Source organism: Neodiprion virginianus, chromosome 2 (assembly GCF_021901495.1).
Source record: "Neodiprion virginianus isolate iyNeoVirg1 chromosome 2, iyNeoVirg1.1, whole genome shotgun sequence".
In the NCBI taxonomy this organism is placed as follows: Eukaryota; Metazoa; Arthropoda; class Insecta; order Hymenoptera; family Diprionidae; genus Neodiprion; species Neodiprion virginianus.
In genome coordinates this window covers 1,622,775-1,644,570 of record NC_060878.1, presented here as the reverse complement: position 1 = coordinate 1,644,570, position 21,796 = coordinate 1,622,775, and the positions used below count along the sequence as shown (strand labels likewise).

Sequence of the window (21,796 nt, the reverse complement as noted above, 5' to 3'; positions counted from 1 at the left end):
TCAACATCTTGTGGCAAATTTTTTTTTTTTTTTGCCTTTAGTTTTTAACGGTATTCCCGCCTCTCGCGTCACCTCGTTCGCAGCTGCGTTTTACAATTTTTCATGTGCACGGTGATGTGCTCTCTCTCTCTCTCTTTTACTCTTTCTGGGTTGCCAATCTTTAGCCAAGTCGTTTCGCAAGTGAAATTTTTTAAAGGATCAACTGATTTGAGTATACATAGATCTGTATCAAACACTAGTTGCACCGTAACTGCTCGCAGCTGGTACTACTGTACAACACTTTGTGCCAAAAAGGGTCGTTAAAAAGCGCTTATTCCAGTGAGCCAAGAGGAAAACGGGCTCTTGCTATTCGTAAGAAGTTGAAACCAGTGGTAACAGCCAGAAATGTAACAGTAATGATGTTAGACGTGTCGGAAACATTTGTTTTATCTACTTTGTCGAGAATGTGAGACACCAAGAAGACAGAATTATGTATCAAATGATTCTCCGATATAGAAGCAGTATAATTTGATTTTAAAGCTGCAGGTTGAATGATAAATGATTACAATATGACCCATGAAACTGGTTGAATCGATCAAGATGACGTTTTGATCGTTATTGTAACGATGAGTGTTTAGAAAAACTCGTTATTTTGAAACTTTAAGAGGATTACCTAAAATTTAGGAAACAGATGATGTAAAGCATGAACAAACTCAGATTTTGTGAATTCGACTTATTGAGTTATTCTAAAGGTGCGAGATAGCAATTTTTGTCTCAACGTTTCGATATAGTATCGTAACTAACTTCAGCCACGTTCGATTTGAAAGTATAAAACCATTACAAAGTCAGCGATCCTGACTATCCTACGAATGTCATTTTACAATAACGTGCTCCGTGTGTATTTGCGTTGCGAAGCCATCAGTTTTTATTACACGTCTCCGCAGATCAGACCATCGCTACTTTACACTCGGGTCTTCGGGGACTGCGTGAACAACCCGTTTAGATTCGCAACACGAAAAGTAGGTTAATCGCATCAAGCGTAAAGTAAACATCGCAGAACCGAAGGGTTCCGACTCTGCAAGACTGCATTGCTCGGTTGTAATAATATCTACCTGTCATTGTGATCGTCCCACCCCTTGGGTATCTTGAGCACATAATAGACGTGGCCGCCATGAGTAGCCGTAGTTTTCATTTCGGGTTAAACGAATGATATGTGACGGAGGGATCAGCAATGTAGTTTGTGACTGTAGGGTTGATTAAAGGATAACTGGGGTAATAACCCCGTAAACGTGTCGTCGCTGCATATCAAGATGACCAGAAAACTGCACCCCGATAGTAGATAGTGCAGGATTTTATTGAAGAAGCGAACTGAGAAGGTGCATTATCATCCTCATCATCGTCATCATCATCTACAACGTAGGAACGGACCATCAGCAGCAGAATCGTGGAGTCAGAGTTCGTTAACGTTACAACAACTCGGTGTCGAGACGTTATTTCGGGATTCCGGCTGTACCGAAACACCAAAGAAAAGCAACAGCGCGCATGAACAGGAGTCGAGAATGCACAGGTGTAGAAGTTAATCACACTCAAGCCACTCCCGAGAGAATTGGATGTACGAAGTACTTTCAAATTGCGAAGTCAAAAAACGCGGCACGATGCTAAGGGTGTACCAACACAAGATAGTACCAACATCTGCCTGCAATGGTACCTCTGCATTCGCTCCAAACCGATAGTACAGGTATACTCTTGACTCTTGACACGTGAATTAAAACGAATTAGTGCAAGGAAAGTCAATCGACCGAAGTGATTCTCCGCGACACCGTAAATTATTGTCCGAATGGTTCTAAGGCACGACGAAGGTGTTCCCTTATCGGACAGATGCGCACTTGATGCCAACTCGCGTACGAACTGGACTCCGTCGCGCCGATGCGCCGTTGCGTGGGCTTGGGGATGGACGGAGTTCCTCCTCTGTCCTCGGTTCCTCGCCGATATTCTATTCCTAACTCACTGGTTCCCCTTCTCCTCATTCGCCCCCACCGTGACGCAGCATCAGCTTCGGCTCGTCGCAACGTCGCGACGCTCGATTGGAACGTCCCAAATTCGAGAAAAAGTTTCGATCAGCGATGTGACCGTTTGAAAATCGGGACGTTCAAAAGCTTTGGAACCCCTCCGACCTTCCGAAGACCTCGTGAGTGGATTGGGAATTGGAAACGTTAACTCATCGACACCCTGAAAACCCCTCGTCCCGTATGTGGTGCCGGAGGACGCGAGTAGTCCAGGTCGAGGTCAGGCCATTCGTTTCACCGTTTCTCGAACAACTAGAGCCTTGCTTATATTAATATACCACAAGTGCGTGGGCCAGGCACATGAACAGCGCAAATTCCGAACGAACGAACGAACGGTTATACGAGACTGGCTGGAAAATGACTCACGCGAATACAGTACATTAGGTATAGGTATAAGTGGTGGGCAGGGTATGATCTGGCTTTTTGTTAGTTAACTCATCGCCGTGTTTATACTTGTTTACCAACTCTCCTGCGCCGAACGTCCGCTATGCCAATTGGTAACGGATTTCAGACACGACGTCTTGGAAGCTTTTCATTCACGAATGTGAAGTTGGTAACGTTAACACAAGGAAACATCAGATAAACCCTCGTTGTTATAAAATTTTAGAATGACTTCCAAGAAGTTGACTTTCCAAATTACGACCATGTTTTCTTTATTATGGTTTACTAAATTTCAGAGAATTCTAAAGGTGCCAAATAACGATGTTTCCTAAACAAGCATTGTCACAGTAACGTCCCTAACTTCATCCTCATTTTCATTCAATGATAATGATCACGAGTCGTATAGCACCATTTCGATTCTAGTTTTCGAGATCGGGAAAGAACGCCAATCACTAAACTTTATAAAGAATACGCATTCGAGTCTACGAAGCTGCTATCGAATTCGTCGAATAACGTCGACTCCGAAATAGTCAGAGACTATTGATTCCCTGCAGAGACTCGGGCGTTCCTGATAAGAGGCGACTGTATTCAGTTCTGATTGTTACCGGTGTAGCTGGGTTCCAGAGTTTCATAATCCGGAAGTCTCAGCTCACAGCTGCATTTGTCGTGAGGAAAATTGTTCGCGTTATTGTTACACTGACATCGTCGAGAAGACGTCGATGAGAAGCGCGGCTGTAAAGCGACAGGAAGTTCGTGAAAGAAGATTGACGCGACGAGTCGATTTCGATGGGGTTATCTGTTGTTCCCGACGTCGTCGTTGGGTTGCTGATGGTTACGCAACCGCTGGGTGCGGATGTTGACACAGGCCGCGAGCCCGACCTTGCCGTCGTATAATTATCATCGCCGGGGCTCTTTGCTTCCGGGATAATCAGCTGGAGCTGTCGTTGTGGCGCCGGAAAGTAAAGTAAAGTAAAGTAAAGTAAAGTAAAGAGAACCGCGAGACGCGCCACGTTAAGTCAGGAATAAAATTGGAATAAAAAATATGATGGTAAAAAGACAAAGTCGAAATCGTGTAAACGAATTCTCATCACCGTTGTTGACTTTGGCGAAGGTTCAAACGGTGTCTAGTCGATTTGTATATTGATTTAGTACCCGTCCGAGCGCAAAAATCCGAGCGCGATAGCAATCGAGGTTCGGAATGCAGCTCATCGCACCAACAGCAGCAGCATCGATACCTACTCGAACATCGTTACCCATCGGTAATATAAGTACTTCGGATCAATTAGGTCATCGCGCGGCATGAATACTCAATCAGAGACAACGCGGCGTAAGTAAGTTACATACAATCGAGGTTGAAACACCAAAGGCACGTTCGATTCGCTGAATCTAGTTCATCAGAGATTGACTGCATTGCACGCGGTGCTCGATCGCCGGGGTACCGAATTAACTGTAGTCCAACAGCGCGGTTCTCTGTACAGACAGTCGCCCACGCCAATAGCTGTCTTTGGCTTGGCGTTTAAGGGGTTACATCCAGTCAGAAGTTTTCAAAAAACGTTCTCCCAATCATTATTTTGACAGATAAAAAATATCAGAGTGAACTTCAATGTTACCCCAATATGAATATAAATTTTGTATTCCAAAAGTCTTCCTACGGGAACAGTGAGGTCGAAACACGCGTTGTAAGGACTGTAACTGGACACTGTAAGAGCCAACAACGCGTGTTTGGACTCATCTTGTCTGGTCGGATAAGGATCGAACACAATTCAATGTCACATGAAGTCTCAGAGCCATCATACAGCTTTCCGAATCATTGACCATCGCCGCAACACGAAATTCCTGACAGTGCCTAAGAGGATTTAAGTCACTGACTCGGAAGACAGGTAAGTATTATAAGTATCGGCGATGTGGGTTCTTAACTGCATGAAGAAAAACCGCGCGGTTCACTGACTGATCAACTCTCTCTCGGTCGAAATGTACGTGCCAGGCATCAACACCGAATCACTCAATCATGTGACCTGAGCCAAGATACCGATGTGTAATTTGCTATCCGACTGGTTTGTTGCACGGACATGCGGTATCCGCGTGAATTTATGCAAGGTATGGTTTGTCACCGATACAACCCGCACTACTGCTAACAACAAAAACAACAACAACACAACAAGAGCAACTTATCGCGGACATACGTCAGATAGTTAGTTTCAGTCTTCACGGTAAATAACCGTTTAAAATTCTCTCCCGAATCTCGTCTCTGGTAAAACTCTTGTCAATGTGAGATAATTTCGAAGTATTCATCAGCAGCGCGTGAAATACTTCTTTTCATCTCAAACCGCATTTCCAGTATATAAGTATAACGAAGCTTGGATATACAGGTATACAGTGTATACATCCTAACAGCGAACGAGAAGAACAATAAAATTCACAACTTTCGAAACGGAATATCTTTGACCGACAGGTTCTTCAGCTTCACGGTATCACTTTTATCTCAACACCTGCACAATACAGACCCAATAGTTGTTGAAAACTGGTACCAGTTATCCTGTATCAATGTCGCAACGTGTAAATCCAACTATGATTGGTTATCCCTTGAAATGAATTTGCTCCTATTCATCCACAACTTTCAACGATGTATAAATGACGGGTCAGTGACACGATGAAATGTTTGGATATCAATGAAGCTGTGCATATCCTGCATGCGGGACAATGGCTCGAGATGAGAAGAGGTAGGTAATGACGACTGGATATCATTATTTTGTCATTTTGTTTTTTCTAAATTTCAGAACGCGGCGCAGATAGCTTTACCGTTACAGTATCACCGCGCGACTGCAACTGCAGGTAGTACGAAACCTTCGCATCGAGGTGGTGCTACCACTGATGCTATTGTTCGTCCACCTGGCGCCCTCGCACTTAAAACCGTCCCATGATGCACGGCAGTAGGTGCTCTGCTGCTGCATCGATCCCGAGAAATTTGTTTCCCGCTTCGCCCTGGCATCCCGAGAGTCTCTCGAAATATTGTTTTTAATCCGATAGCTACTAAAGTAAGTCTACCAGTCATTGACACGTTTGGAACCAATTAATGACCCTTTTATTTTCCATAATTATAAATCTACGACACAAATTGTGAATTTCCAATTGCCAGAGGGTTAGACACTACAAATTTATTCATTTTTTTTGCTAATATTAGAACCAAGGATCAAACGGATACAACCAAAAAAGATCGATCATTGGTACAGGGTTAATAACTGGTACATTTACCTTATCGATGTACGGATATTTTACGCTCATCGCAAACTTTATCTCTGTATATGTTTTGCTCTTTTCTTCCATATAATCGCCGGGGAACAATACGATATACATATAATTTCAAGTCGTGGACGCAGAGTATCTTGTTGTGTATATATATATATACACGTGAGTACGCGATATCATTTGACATTTAACCACAATGCGAGAAACTCGCGTTTTACAAACGTGTAGGTATATAGGTAGGTGTATACCTCGGACATACACGACCGCAATTTATTTTTTCCGATGTAGGATACACTTCTCGGTTTATGTTGCGGTCCAAAGAGAGAAACCCGGTGTCCCATATATATATGTATACATATACATGTTTGTATTGCGTAAAGGCCAGAATAACCGGAAACTATAATACCTACCCTATTTCCGACTATACTTTTCTCTTTTTCGCTATTATTACGTATGGATGTTCATATTTCCACACAAGGTGGAAATTTTCTTCACTTTCAGCGGTTTATGATTCTTCAAAATCACGATATTCCGTTTACCCTCCTGACACGCCATTCGAAAAAATCCCTCATCGAGTTAATCTATACGTAACACATGTGCGATCCATCATATAATTCTCATTATACCGTTTTTCCAAACATAGTTAAGAAGACATGAAATGAAAAAAAAAAAAAAAATAATAAAATATCAAGCGACAAGATTGATTTTCAGGTTACACAAATCACGCTTGATTTCATTTTAAAAGAGTATCGCAAACTATTTTGAAACGGAAGAATTGCCCTTCGGGTAAATTTTCCGCGGGTTATTTAATCAATGTTCCTGTTCGCATGAAAAATTTGCACCTAATTAGTAAAACACGTAGCGACTACAGCGTTATTTCTGTCACCACCTACACTTATACTTCTATAAAGTCGCGATAGCCGCGGTTACGCCGATAAGTAGACGAGGTGCGGATGCGATAAGGGCGACAGAAGGCTGTTGGACCGACCACCGAGTTCTGTGCCGAAGGCCAAAGATTCGCGGCTTGGCTAGATCGAGACTTCCTCCGCGATAAAGTTGCTGGTACCGTTGAAACGGCAACCATGAATTACGTTTGTGTAAAAAGCCGCGAAACGGTGGTAAAAAATCGGAAGGCAAACCGCGAAACGACGCACTGGCAGAGTTCTATCTTCGATTGCCGTTACGCGGCTCAGCCTTCTTATCAGAGGTTATCTATTAGGAGCAAATCTTTATTACCCTACACCTAATAAATAAAAAAATATTACAACTCGGTATGTTGAGATGATTTTCACGGTACGCGGTGAAACGTGGGAAAAAATGATTGTGATAAATCTTCAATCATTGTTATTATTGTTAAAACTTACCCGAAATATGCTAGATTTTGAGGAGTTACATGGGTTTGAAAATTTCGTTTTATATATTTTTTTTTTTTATCTTATAGTACAACGTGTCAAAAATATTTTCCCAAAGTTTCAAATCGATTGGAATAAAGGTTCAGGGGAGAGAGAGAGAGTGAGAGAGACTTTTTGGAAATTCCTCTCATTAGGCTCGACCGTATATCGTTCTTTTCTCAAAAGTATATTTCTCAAGTCGGTGGAAATTTTGCACACCTCTTCTAGATAGGATTAACTAGTAATTCGACGAAGGTTTTTTTTTCTTCGATCACAATTTATTTTACAATGCAATACATGGTGTGGGTTTTACCGAAAATTGTACTTATATGCATACGACTCTGCTAAAAATTCAAATTTCAATTCTTTTTTTCAATCCTTCGTCCAACTACAAGTTTACTCAGCTACCAACAGAAAATATTTGGTTTTTTGTTTTCAAATATAGCTAGCACGAGTTATCGTGTCCACCGCAAAAATACCGGGACCAAAATTTTTCAATGCAAATTTTATGAAATATCGTTTAAATATTCTTCTTTCATATGCCGTAAGTTTGAACAAAATAATTCTTCCATTATATTTATATTTTTTTTTGTTAAATTAGAGAAAATATGCTTTTGTATTAAGCCTTAAAGGTTCTCACGATGTTGAGCTCAAGTCATCAAAGTCAGGAGAACTTTTGAAATTTTTTTACTCTTTTATGGCAATGACGGTCGTTTGATGATGCGTACCTGATTTGCGTGTGATAGGTGGGTGTTGTGTGCTCCGTGTGGGTGGTAAGAAGTTCGACCGGACTGGTGGCCATTGTGAGATGCGTGTGAAGGTGATCGTCGAGGTCCGACGTCGGTTCGAGCAAAAGGACGCCCGGTGTCGACGGGCAAGGCGTCGGTTCAAGAAGTGATACCCTGACTCGTTCTCGGCCCTCGCTGAAACATATCAAAGCATCCCATGCATACGTTGTAAGAAAGGGTAGGTAAACAGTATGAATAAACAGAGGATTAAGATAGCCGATGCAATACGTTACGCGCATCGATGAGAACATCGACGTTTTAACGCGTAACGTAAACGGTTGCGATTACACCGCAGAGTATAACTTCGAGTATGTATTCGATACCGTGACCGTTGAGAGACAAAGTGACGTCACTATTGAGATTCCACAAATCAAGTAGGTATGCACGTATTTGCGCTGCAGAAATAACAAGCGATACGCGTGCGTGATAACGAGCGGTATAAGTGCTGAAAACGTCGAGTAAAGAAAAAAAGAGAAAAGAAAGAAAAGGTCGCCGCTGTACGCAAAAACCGTCTTTGTCCAGTCATAGCCGGCAGCTTTCTTATCTGTATCGTAGGAAAGGTGAGACCATTTAGCGGGTCTCGCATGTGAAGAGGGAAAGAGAACTTGAGTGCATTATGGACGCACGCGTACACCCGATGTCGCTGGATCTGGTTTGCGGTTGGGGTTGGGGCACTTCGTCGCATCGATCTCGTCGTCACGGCGCCAAGCTGCCCTTATTTTATCGGTTATACGGTCAGTAGAGTTTGTATACAGAAGAGGGAAAACCGATGGCGGATTGTCGCACGGAGATATGTATCCATGTCGGTTCAAGCAACGTCGAATGGTTTCGCAAATTTATCTTATTATCACAGCATATCGTCGTGTCGAACTTCGGTCGAGCCATACTTCTCACCGAATCGACACTTCAACGCAACTCTGTCATTGGCTAAACAACGTTTTGAACCGTAGTCGTAGACGTTGGTGAATCACATCTGAGTACCAAGCGATAACAATCTCGAGCCATTATTTGCTCGAAGTTTACTCTACTCGTGCAATTGAGAATGCCAAGCACTCTTTGGTGTGTAATATGCAGAATAGCAATGTCAGGAACACGCGAAATTAAACTCGTTGAACATCCTTCGGAGACGTGAATCGAGTGACAAACAGTGTCGTGTTTTCTCATTGACATCAAGATTATCTGGACCACGTATCGTTTTGACTTAGACTTCGACCGATATCACAAGCTTCTGAGTCAGGGCAATGAACGGTCAAAAGCATACGTTCCATCGTCAAAGTACAACGAGTAACATTGGAGAACTCTGCGGTGTAGCTATAAGATTTTATGACTCCAGTAACGAGCTAGAACCAAGTCCCCGAGTTCTTTGTTTCTTCATACTTGAATATTTGTATTGCACGATTGTTCTTCATAGAACGCGTGAACACCGCTGGCAACTATCCAAAGTCTTTCAGACACTTCGTTTACGGTAAATCCTATAGTGATCCTAAATACGAGATACAGCTTGACTTTGAGCTGTGGCGACTGTTGGCAATGAGAATTAAATTACCCGGTCGAATCTCTAATGCGCATGATGTACGTACGTACAGACTCGAAAAAAAAAGATAAAAACGAAACATGGAGTCCAAAGTTTAATTGAACGTAACACAAAAAGAGCTTCGAAAATTCTGAGGAATCAGGTTATAATCGGAATAATTTGCAGGTATGCGAAGTTTGTAACAAGCCCACAAGTACGCCCACTTCAAGCTCATAAATCTAAATTCGCCTGCCTTCTGCGACATAGACGGTGAATAATTAAAGAATTTGTTACCACAAGAGAGATTCTCTGAGTCACGGATTCCTCCTCGCAGTCACTGTTCATTCCCAATCACAATGTGCGAGATGAATTAAACGAGTACCAGAGCGTGACGGTTGAACGATGAAGAAAAGGGCCCGAAGCCTGTACGTATAAAGATAATCTTTTTCCAGTCTGGCTTTGTCATCGCCGATATAAATGAATACCTAGAGGATAAGGACGACAGTCGATTTGGGAGTTGGGAATTTGGATTCCGGCTTCCACTTTGGATTGAGCGACACTGTCAACACCCACGCGAAGCATTAAACGAGACGACAGACGACGCGGGGTACGAGCAGTGCTCAATTGCTGCAATTTAGATTACATCATTCGAGTTCCTCCGAGACAGACTCTGAGATGGTCTCTTTCCTCTTTCCGTTCCTTGCCCCGTACTCCCTCACCGTCCGTTGGTCGTCGATGTGTTCAAGGTTCGAGTACCAGTAAACGAATTTCAAGGACCATCGACGCCGTTTGATGTTCAGAACGGCGATAAGGAACGAGCCCAGCGCAATTAAGCCTTGGAGCATTGAAAGATAACAGTCCAACCGTCTGCGGAATTTCGCTTCTAATGAGCCGAAATTGAGATCAAGTGCTCAATTCCTCATCCCATCCACTCGACGGTTACAATTAGCATCTTCTGCACTCGTAATGCATTTATGTAGGTAGGTACATTGTACACGGTCACATCGGGTTGCACCGTAGTGACGAAAGCGCAGAGGCAAGGAGAACCCTCGGTTGCCAGCAGCGACGATTACAGAGGATAGCTAGGCTAGATTGACGAGGAAATTCAATTATACCACCTTGAAAGATAGCCGGTAAGATATTCCCCCTCTCCATTAGACTTAGCCCATGATAGTCGGAAATTCAGCGTTGAGAACCGTTATCAAGTAGAATCACCGGTACATTCACACCATATGCTCAAAATATTTGGAATTATACATCAAACGTTCACCAGCACCTACAATGCTCGTGGAATTCTGCGAATAAATTATCCTTGAGGATCAGGTGTTAATTGTTTAGAAATTTCCAGACGGTCTCTTTCACCGTCAGAAAACCCAAAGTATCATTACGCTTCAAATGAGCTCGATTTAAAGAACTATTCATTGTCTTATGACGTGACAAAAGAGACGTGAATACGTATTTCTCACCATCCTGATCTTAGATTCGTTCGAAAATACCTTTCCAACAACATTCAAGTACGTTTCTCGGGTAGTTGTCAACGGAATGCGAAGCTTACGTCGAAGCTCGTGCTCTAAAGACACTGAAACATAGAGACGCATGCGAACAGGAAGCATAACGTTTGCATATCTGCATACCTAGCGAGCAAGATATTCGACCTTGAGTTACCCAGGGCGTGTCTAGGCCACAGTATAAGCTCACAGGGGAATGCGTCACGTGCCGACATGCAATTATCCTTGTCCATTGTCCTTGCGTCACATCCGTGCACGCGTGCTTTATGTCAAAGGCACCGTCAGTGGTGGTGGACAGGCTTTGGATCGTTGCCGGGATGAGTTAGTTGTCAGGTTCTGTCAAACCGAACCAACCGGCTTCCGATGATGTAACACCTGGTATCCACACGCAGAAGTATACATATTAGACGTAGAACCGGAAGCCAGCTGTAGACAAACGGCCAACACCTGCAGGTGTGATCAGGAGGAGTTGGATCCACCACCAATGGAAGAGAGTCAACTCCGTACCATCATTGGGCGTTGTAGGTGCAACCTGAATACCAAGAAGAAGATCAGAACAAGACGAAGGCCTCCACGACGATGTGGTCGCTCTTTGCAATCCATCTCTGGATGCTCTCAATACGCGAGAATCAGCTCGCGATGAGTCGATAAGTCCACTGAGGGGTTTACTTCTAGAGAGGTGTAAGAAGGCTCTACCCAAGTGTGACACCGCAGCAGTATCTCGACTCTGGTGGATCATTGGATGGGAAGACGAGAAGATGGCATGGCGGCGTTCGTTAACCGTACAACATCGGTCTCTCCTCTCTTCTTTTCTCTGGCCAATGCATCTCTCCTCTGGGTTCGTGGGTCCGACGGCACCGAAAAACTGTGAACAGAGGCATGACTCGAATCCCGTCGTGGCCTCGACCGCTCTCCATATCCATCCACCGAAGGGGGAAAGAGGAGGACGGGTTTTGTGACCGTAGGTAGTCCAAAAAACCATCTCCTGAGCGGTTTGCATGACGGTGCTGTGCTCTCTCCTCGCTCCTCTGCATATATTTTATACACACTTTCACGTGTACGTGTACATATATTCATTCGCCTGCGTCGTGCCGCGCGCTTCGCCAGAGGTTCCTTTCTCACTGCCAGTCAGCCACAGCCGTTCGCGCAGCAGGCGACTTCGACAACAATAGATGTCATAAAAGTATCTCAATAGTTACCTTCTCTGAGCAGCAAAAAAAAAAAGGACCAATGGATATAGTTGTACGGATATTATGCACGGATAGTTGTTATCGACTCCAAAAATCATCCAAGAGAAATGGGTGATGATTTAGTACCTACAATTTTTGAATCTGTGGATTAGGCACACCGGTATTCAGATGATTCCAACACTATAATGATAAATGATGATCGCGTCATTAATTTATTTATTCCTCCATACCACCGGATGCTTTGAAGAAAAATTAGTTGTGGGTATGGAATCGCTCACTCACGACCAAGATTTATTTATTCCTGACAAATATAGAGAGTCTGTAGTTTAAGCTACGTGTCTGATGGTACACATATACGATAATATAATGTAGGTATAACACGGGTATAATATTAATCATGCCGGCGGTCGATTCTGCAGCATCAGTCAGGTCAAAAATAACCTCCGATAAAATGGCTTCGGAAGTTCCGACGCGCGTCAGATTGAACGACCAATAAATACTTGTTAGATAGAACCCCCCCCCCCTCCCCCCTCCAGGCGATTGTGATCAACAACAATGAAGTTTGATGCAAATTAGAACGTCCAATATTCGATCAACTTATAGTGTTCGCATCGGAATGAATCCTTCCTCTCTTTCTCTCTCTCTCTCTCTCTCTGGATGTTAGGTGTAGACTATTCTAGATTAATTCCTTACTCTCCATTAGTGGCTGTATTACATTGTGATGTCTGTATCTCTCTTGATCACAGAGTAATTTTTCTTGTAATGCTACATTGCCACATTGTCTAATATTTTCGTGTACATAAATATATCTATCTATCTGTCGATCCATCTATTTCTTTAATGTTCACATGTGCGCACAGAAACGTTTGACGAATGCGACGAATGACGCAACGACTCAAGGTCCACGAGCATGAGGTAGGTAGGTGTACACAATACATGTATATACACACATTTGTGTACACTATATATATATACAGAACGGCGTGCGGATCCAAAAGCGTGAATGCCGTCATCGCGGTAAATGGAAAACGGCCCGCGGGCCGTTGCGGCGTCATTAGAACCGGGCACACAAAGAAAAACACTATACACCAATCCTAAGCTCATCCTCGTTCCCAATTTCTTATAGGTAACCAGCCACCTACATAAGGGCCGAAGATTAGAAAGTCTACGGTGAAATCGAATATCGATGAAAACCAAGGCGCGGCCCTAACGTCTCGACAATTGCAACTTCCTTCCTCAGGCCATCAATGATACACACAATGGTTGGATAGACTCTCCTCAAGTTTTATAATGCACTTTTTCTACCCTTCTAAAGGGCGTGCAACGTCAGCCCAGTTCCCCAGTTCCTCCAGCTTCAAGTCCGGAAGGACGGGGTGGGATTTGTGACATTTTCTTAACAATGGGTCGATGACTGTCGACGAGCTTTCAAGAGCGGCACGAACCTTTCCCTCCTGTTATCCGACCACCCTATACTCCTTCAAAACGTACTTTACACCCGCTCTAACGACTTTACCCGTACTCTGTACGCATGTAGTTGTATGGTCATTATTATAACTAACCGACGGCGTAAACGGTTGCACCGAAGATACGGTAAAGGACGTAGCATTCAACTCCGTGGGTCGTTACTCATTATTGCTGATTTACCAGAAGGACAAAGTTAACGTAACGAAACGTGAGGGAAACGTTATAAATATTACGCAATTTTTGGAACGACTTTTATAAGGAAAAATCGGTAACAAACAGTGTTTTAAAGTAAGATTACATTTTGTTTATTTTTTTATCATTGTATATTATTTATCATGGTTTACTAATTTTCAGACATCCCTAAAAGTGCGAAGTAACGATTCTTCCTAAACATCTATCATTACAGTCTTGTAGAAGTTATGCACCGATTCCACGTAACGAAAAATTATGAAAACTTTGACAATTTTCAAAGGATGAATAAAACTTCGTTAGATGGTTGAAAATCGGATGAATGAATATTGAGGCAAAGTCTGAGGACTATGTTGACGGTATTATTCTTCACTCAGCTTAGCGCTCATCGTAAAATTTTATTACACACTTCTCCAAGCTCTCTAAATAACACGGACAACGTAACATCGATATGAGGAGATCGGAATGTTGGATCGGTATCAATTTTCTTTTTCAAAAAAAAATTTCATTCATTATCAAACGTTTTTCGTAGACATTCGATTATACAACTTCAAAATTATCATATATGTACGTTTTGACTAACGGATGTGATGTTGCAATTGTTGTCTTAACGGGCGTAACGTCACTTTAACATTATTAATAATTAGAATTCTTCCTTTCAATGAATAATGAATCCAACTTACACACCCCAGGTGTATACTGTATACTTTATACATATATACCTACACACCTAGGTAAAGTAACGCCCTTTTGAAAGCGTTCAATATCGGACGGTGGCCGGGAAGACCATTAACGGTATGTGTCGAGGATACTGCACGTGAGAAATACAATACACCTCAAATGGCATGAAAGTTATCGCAATTTCCGTGCTGCAAAAACATAAATGAGGCAAGAAAAAGTGTACAGAACGAAGAGAAGCGAAGTCGAATCTTTTCCGATCGATCGTCGAACGTTTATACAATACAACAAAATTACGCATCGCTTTCAACAAAATCATGTTGTACGCAATGTATACACAAATGCGAACAAATTATTCATTAGACTCGATGCAACTAGATGCGCGTGGAAAAATCATTAGAAAAGAGTTATATTCAAGTCGAGTAAATATGAGGACGTTACTAAATTCCTGAATAAATTTCCAGCGTACATACAAAAAAAAACAGTTTTAACATTGTCAGAATTTTAGTAAAAAGATTACATAAAATTCGATCTCTCAGTACTTGGGGAAGAATAAAAATCCCGCTGAAAAATCATCAAGCAAGAAATTTCCCTGAATCCTTAAAAATTCCTCTTCTCTGACATCTGACCAACAGGTGAAACGTCGGTTAACACCTTCTGCGGACTATTTACAACGAAGATAATTTACAAAACTGTACCGGGTTTTGATAGCGATCTGTTTTTTACCATGAGCCAACAATGACATTCGTCGTAAGCAAGAAGCTCCCTTTTTCGCCTTGTAGGAGGAACGAGAAACGGGAGAAACGGGAATCCAGGAAAGAAAGGACAATGAAGGGGTGACCGAATTGTGTGTCAAGATGGCGGGTATCCATGGCAACCTTGCAGTGATATTTCACGCGTTTCAGTAACACGGTTCCGTCCCGTTCGTTTCAACCCAACGAATTTTTCCTGCCCTCCACGAATTGCTGGGGCGAAAAAATCCCCAGAGGCTCAAATTATCAGGAAAAATAAAACTCGAGCCGATTCGTGAATTGCATATGCTGAGCTTTTATCCTCAAATCTGACAGCCCTGGACATAAAACACGAAATTCGAAGGAAGGTTTCCGGCAATAGGCGGTTGGGAACTGGCGTCACTTTGGAAACTCGAACCCAGTTCATTCTTTCTATTCCAGTAAATGGAATTTTCCCGAAAGTTATAGGCAGGAAATTGATATAACTTAAAATTAAATCCAACGATGTATGAAAGAGTGAGAACGCAAAGCGTGTAAATTCAATGATGGCGAGTATCATCAGATATCTTTCGGTGAGCCTGCAGACTTGTGGCTTATGCATATAAAATACGTTGTACCGACATAACTCAACGATACCGAATGAATAAACAATCAGAACATATGATACCGGAAATACGAATTATAGCCCTGAATGTAAAACAACTCGTTCACTCTTGTAAATTGGAGAGCAATCGAGTTGTTTTTTTTTTTTTTTTGTCGCTATTGTATAAATAAAAATCTCTTCGTTCTAATAATTAAAAAAACCGATAATAGCATCCCACATACCTCAAAGAAGACGTAACGATCCTAGTTTCGAAAAAACTTGAAATACTTCGACAAGAAATCCAAAATCACTGGAACGGTTCGTTTGTTGTTTTTCTTTCTTTTTTTTTTTAAATCGACACTTTCGGCCTGTAGATCAGAGAGACGATGTTTTTCACCCGATGAATTCGTCGGTTCTTCGCACTGACCCAGAGATATTAATTTCGCTGGGATAAACAGGAGAGAACAAAAACCGAGGAACCGAGGGGTCAGAGTCAAGTTTTGGGTAGGGGTGGATGGTGAGAGAGAGAGAGAGAGAGAGAGAGAGAGAAAGAGAGGGAAAAGGGGCAAGAGGGGGGTGGGGGGGTGAGGGGGAGGGAAGAGGAGGGAAAATATCAGAGCACACGAGATTAATCGAGCACCGATGCAATACTACGTGTAGCAAGTATCGAGAAGTGTATGGTTATAATATTGCGAAACAAATTAGCGTATCGACTGATGAGAGAATGACAATTTTATTTTTTATTTTTCTTCTTCGTGTTCTTTTTTTTTGCACAAACGATTATTTTCTCCTTATCGAGGTGAATTTTTACACGTACACACTAACGAAACGCGCGACGTTTGCTTTGGCGAACCGAGGGGAGAGACGGGGTTCACAATACGACCACCACGTACAGCGTCAAGTCGGACCTGCAGGGTCGGACTGAGGCTCTTTTGCTCCGTAACGTTCAACCACGCCTGCGTGTTGTTGATGCTTCGGAATTTGGCCACGCGGCGCCACCTCACGGTCTTCTACGTTGTACGTACCCCACCCTTCTGTTTGATTCACGTCTATGGACGCATTTTCTTCCTCATCTTCTTACCTCTGGCAAGGAGGATGATATCCCAGTTTGATATCACCGATCCGATTTCATTTTTAATACGTTATAGCGGATTGAAAACTTAGCAACGCGTCTCTCTTTTTTTTTATAACCCATTCAACACTTCAAAGGGGTAGAACCATCCTCCGAAGTAAGGGATGTAGAGGGACGATTTAACAGTTTCAACCACAAGAACATAGTATTTTTTTAACCGATCGTACTGGAAAATTTTTCTCATAACGAGAAATGAAAAATGTAATTTTATCGATTCAGAAACAGAGAAAAAAAAATACTTGGCGCTTATAGTTTTTAGTCAAATACATCATGTTACAAAAGATAAAAAATCGGAGAGATCTTCCTTGTGAGAAAACTCTGAATCGACACTGTTCTGCTGGTCTTGGAAGATGTAAAGCGTTAACGAGAGGTTGAAAAGACAATACCGAGATTCTTGTACTTCGAATTAATCAACTTTCGGTAGTCTAACGAATAAACGTCAGAATTCTGACGAGCCATTAACTTGCAAATTATAAACTGAATGTTTCCAATTAATTTACTTTGATTTCGAGTGATTTCTACAGATTTTTATCTTATTATATAATTTTTATTCGTTTTCAATATTACCCCTGATTTCTACACGATTTTCATTGACTTCCGGATTCGATAGAATCACAAATAATCAATTGATATTATTATTGGGGTATCCATAGAAATCAATAAAATATTATTGAATTCAAATCATTCCAAAAAAATACTCGGTCATTCAAGTTTCTATGATATAAATATTGATCTTCAGCTATTGAATTGATGACCTCGTTAAGTGTGTATGGTATATTCCCCTCCCAAGACTTGAATAAAAACAGGTTACACTGTCGAAAAAACAAATTTGTTATCGTAAAATTAGTAGCTTTTTCATACTATAGAATTAATATAAACCCTTTACACTCCGTTTACCGAATCGGAATCTGATTCAGCTCTTTCTTCATTCATTCTCAAGGTAGAAACACGATCATCGTAAATTACCGATGAGTTTAATGCTGTATATCTAAAAATATCGATCTCCACGTATCTGAAACGCAAAAAAGGGTTTAACAGTCCCATTCTATACGTAATTCTGATCAAAAACACTATAACAAATATTCCTTTAACGCAGAAAAATAAGATAATATATTACATACGTCAACGTCGAAATCGACTAGGACACCCCCTTAAACGAGTTTCAGATAGACGGCAGGTGAGGTATATTATATCGCAGTTCGGAACGCAGTCGTGTCGCTGCCTGATCTAGTTCAAACGAAAGTCTTAATCAAGTTGAAACCCGGAGGATATACGTGTTTATACATGTATATATGATATATATACATGTATATATCCATACAGACCGACAGTCGAAGTTTAATTAAATTACTATAAACAAGTTTGTAGAATTCCGTGTTATAGAATCCGGAGGACGTTGCGCAATCCTCCTTCCCTGCTACTCGTTTTTCTTCTTCTTCTTATTCTTGTTCTTGCTCTCCTTTTACTTTTCCAATAGGTGTTTGATTGAAAAACTTCTCTTTACGTACAAATTTTTCTTTCGCGATCTTGCCAACGGATATTCAAAAAATAAATTACATCTCTTTGTAAAGCGAGTTTTATACGTTACGTAACAACAACAACAAAAAAAAAAAAAATATATATATATATATATATATATATATATATTGAATATAATTACAAAAACGCCGAGAGATAAAGATAACATAGTTTTTCTTTCTCTATTTGGCGTGCGGTGGTTTGTTAAAGAATAGAATAAAGTATAGGAATTCTGGGGTAAAGAAATAAACGTTAAAAAATAATCTATAAGGTATAAATCGAACAAATTATACGATTGAAAAAAAAATCCTTCGGCATTTTGAGTGCATGTAATCCGGCAGCGAGTGAGTTACGGCTTGCGGGTTTAATAATACAACCGTGTTATTTACAATCGTGAATCATTCGTAGGTATACATGTATGTAAAATGAACGAAAGAAGATTGGCAGCGCGTAAGATAACGTTGGTATTTTTCGAACCGGTTCTGTTGCTGGTTATGATGCAGGCTCGAAATACGTGTGCAACAATTCGTAGACCCACATGAAAAGCGTACAAATCATCTTCTATAAGATATCATAATATCGATACCAATAACAAATATACTCAACACCTATATCCATCCTTTATTATTATAATCGTCAATAATTTATTGATTATATATTATAATTTAATGTTTAATAATAATACGAAGATTCCTTTGAAATTACGCAATAATTGGTTCGCAAAATACGTGTGCGATTAGATTTAACTCCAACTGATCGTGAGATCTACTTTGTTACTTTGTATAGGTCGAAGAAAAGATATCGATGTAATTAATACCTTACGTCCAATAAGTAATTACGTGCATAAAGTCAGTCTGTAATACGCGATTACCTTGGTCGGAGTGCAACATGCCACGGTGATATGAAATAATTGATTGCACTGCGTCTTATTGAGCAGGAATAATCCTTGTTTGCAATAACGAAAATAGTCTTCACATTTGAATAGTGAAAAAAAAAATATATATATATATAAGTATATTTTTTCCCCTTCGAGTTGTGTTCATTTCATAAATTTTGTTTATCGTCAGAGGGTGAGGAGAGCGAGAGAGAGAGAGAGAAAGAAAGAGAAACGATTCATCGAATTTCCTCGTCTACAATCTATAATCTATATATAATACGATAATGAACGATTATTACTGCAGGAGTGAATATCTAGGTCATTTTTTTTTTTTTTATTGTCCTCTTATCACTCGTGTCCGATATCAATTTATCGATAGATTAATCGAACCATGAGTATTGACCGCCCATTATGCCTCAAAAATGAATACTTCAACTTGTAAGAAAAACAACAAACAATAATTCTTGTTTAGTTAAGCGGCAGAAGAACAATCGTTGCTCTGCGCATGATATTTAATGGCAGACGAATTGCCGTAATGGAATGCCCCATATATATATAATATCCATGCAGCATGCGATGTGCGCAGCCGTTGATTTTCTCCCTCCTGACCGACCGACTGACTGACTGACTGACTGACTGACTGACTGACTGAACGATCCATCATTTCTCATCCGTCATCGTGAAAAGTGGGACAAAGAGGGCCTCATTCCACGTGATTCGATATTTATAACGTCTTTTCACCATATTCTCTAATTTGTATTCTTCGTTCAACAGATTCCTCAAGTATAATAATATGTGTAATTATTGCCTAGTTTTCTTTTTCATCTTTTAATTATTTTTGTCACAGTTGAAAAATCAATGTTTCAATTAAATTGTTCGAGATTTTGGTGAGAGATTTTTCCTAGACAATAACTTGTTCAGCTAATTGATGACATTTGCATCTAAAAAATTCCACAGGTTTTTTGTACTGTATCTTATAGATTTTCACTCACTGAAACCGGGAAAAATACTGAAAAAGATCCATCACGTCACGTCACGTTTTTTTTTTACCTCGTGTTTGTAGCTTCATTTAGAGCGAAACTCTCGTTTAATTCGAAATCCGATATCCAATTCGTGATTCTAAAAATCCTATGCAAAAAAGGGATTTCTTACTTCAATTTAATATAAGTTGGAGCGAGACTCAAGAATAAATACAAACAGGGAAAGAGAAAGTGGAAAGCGTAAATCGTCTTCGGAGGTGTATCAAAGAGAAAAAGAAAAGGTTTCACAGGCGAAAAGAATGAACACGGAATATTAAATACATTTCGTAAAGAAATTGTTTTTTTAATTTTATAAGAAATATTTTTCATTATTTTTTTGTGTTTCTTTTTTACGCAAACACCTTGTATTTTGCAATAATACTGCACGCGACGGAGGAAAATGGATGTAATTTTTGGATTCGGCAAACTCGAAACATAATATTTACCAAAACCCATAAAAAATATTTATTTGCAGACCTGTGTAATCCTCATAATTATACTTACTCGGTTTCAGGGGCGACGAGGAGAGCCGCCGAGCCGTAGGTGTTCGGTGTTGGTAGTCGTCCATTGTGCTCGTGAAAATGGTTATTTTCCGGCTCCTCTTGGACGGGTGTCTCATAAACGAGTGTCTCGACCATCGATCCTTTGCTAGAGCCAAAGGAGACCCTGAAATGCGGACAGGATAATTATAGCTCGATGATTTAAACGTCAAAGAGACGAACGGCGAAGGAAAAGTCGAATAAAAGAAAACCTTACAAATAACAGAATCGTTTGAGAATTATTTTTTCAAGTTTAATAGGATAAACTGATACCGAGTAAATGCGGTTGGCTCATCTGTGTGATACGGCACTTGAATAGGCAAAGTTGAGAATTTTCTTAGAAAAATTGCAGATTGCCGGTGATTATATTATACGTATACATGTGTATATATTCAGGGGTGAAGGAAAAACGTTTACATAGAATCTCTATTTTTATCCCGATTCGTTTGTTATTCTATTCCAAAACCTTTGGAACTACTTGCTTATGGCTTCTAGATTTTCGGTCATTGAGAGAAGAAGCTGAATAGTGGATACCGCTTTTAAAAAATAGAAAAAGGAACAAAAAAATATGAGGTTCAACGATGCGTTTTTAGAAAAAATCGATGTTTGGAATCGCTGAGCTAGTTCAAATAAGCCGCAATAACGCAAAGCATACTGAAATTTTTTAAATCCAACGCAAAGAAAATCGTTAGCAATTTTCAAAGAACTGTGATTTTCGTTAACGATAAGCGAGGTTTTGTCAATTTTAACCCTTGGAAGCGTACATTTTTGTACAAAGATTGTCGACGTCACTGATCTCAAAAATAGGGTCAATCTGAGAAATTTTCAAAATTTAAAATAGCAGATCAAATATCAGCGAACAGGATCAATTTTTATATTTTCAGTCCGCCATATTGGATCAGCTATTTTGAATTCTGAATTTTGAAATTTTGACGTCAGCTTCGTTTTTAACGATCCCAGAAACCCCAAGATTACTGAGTTCCACTTGTCTAGTCCGCATAACA

At 40.6% G+C, this 21,796-nt stretch overlaps 1 protein-coding gene across 3 annotated transcripts in view; it reads right to left on the bottom strand.

The window, feature by feature from the left end:
• Nucleotides 1-21,796, bottom strand: part of LOC124296897 (uncharacterized) — a 66,186-nt gene that overhangs the window by 19,499 nt on the left and 24,891 nt on the right. For all 3 annotated transcript variants that reach the window (XR_006906471.1, XM_046747302.1, XM_046747303.1), the window contains 2 exons: nucleotides 20,758-20,919; nucleotides 7,792-7,986 (listed from right to left, as the gene is read on the bottom strand). Coding sequence is in view for 2 of the 3 variants with exons in the window: in XM_046747302.1 (XP_046603258.1) it covers nucleotides 7,792-7,986; nucleotides 20,758-20,919 (357 nt within the window). In the remaining variant the exon portion in view is untranslated. The remainder of the gene's footprint in view (nucleotides 1-7,791; nucleotides 7,987-20,757; nucleotides 20,920-21,796) is intronic.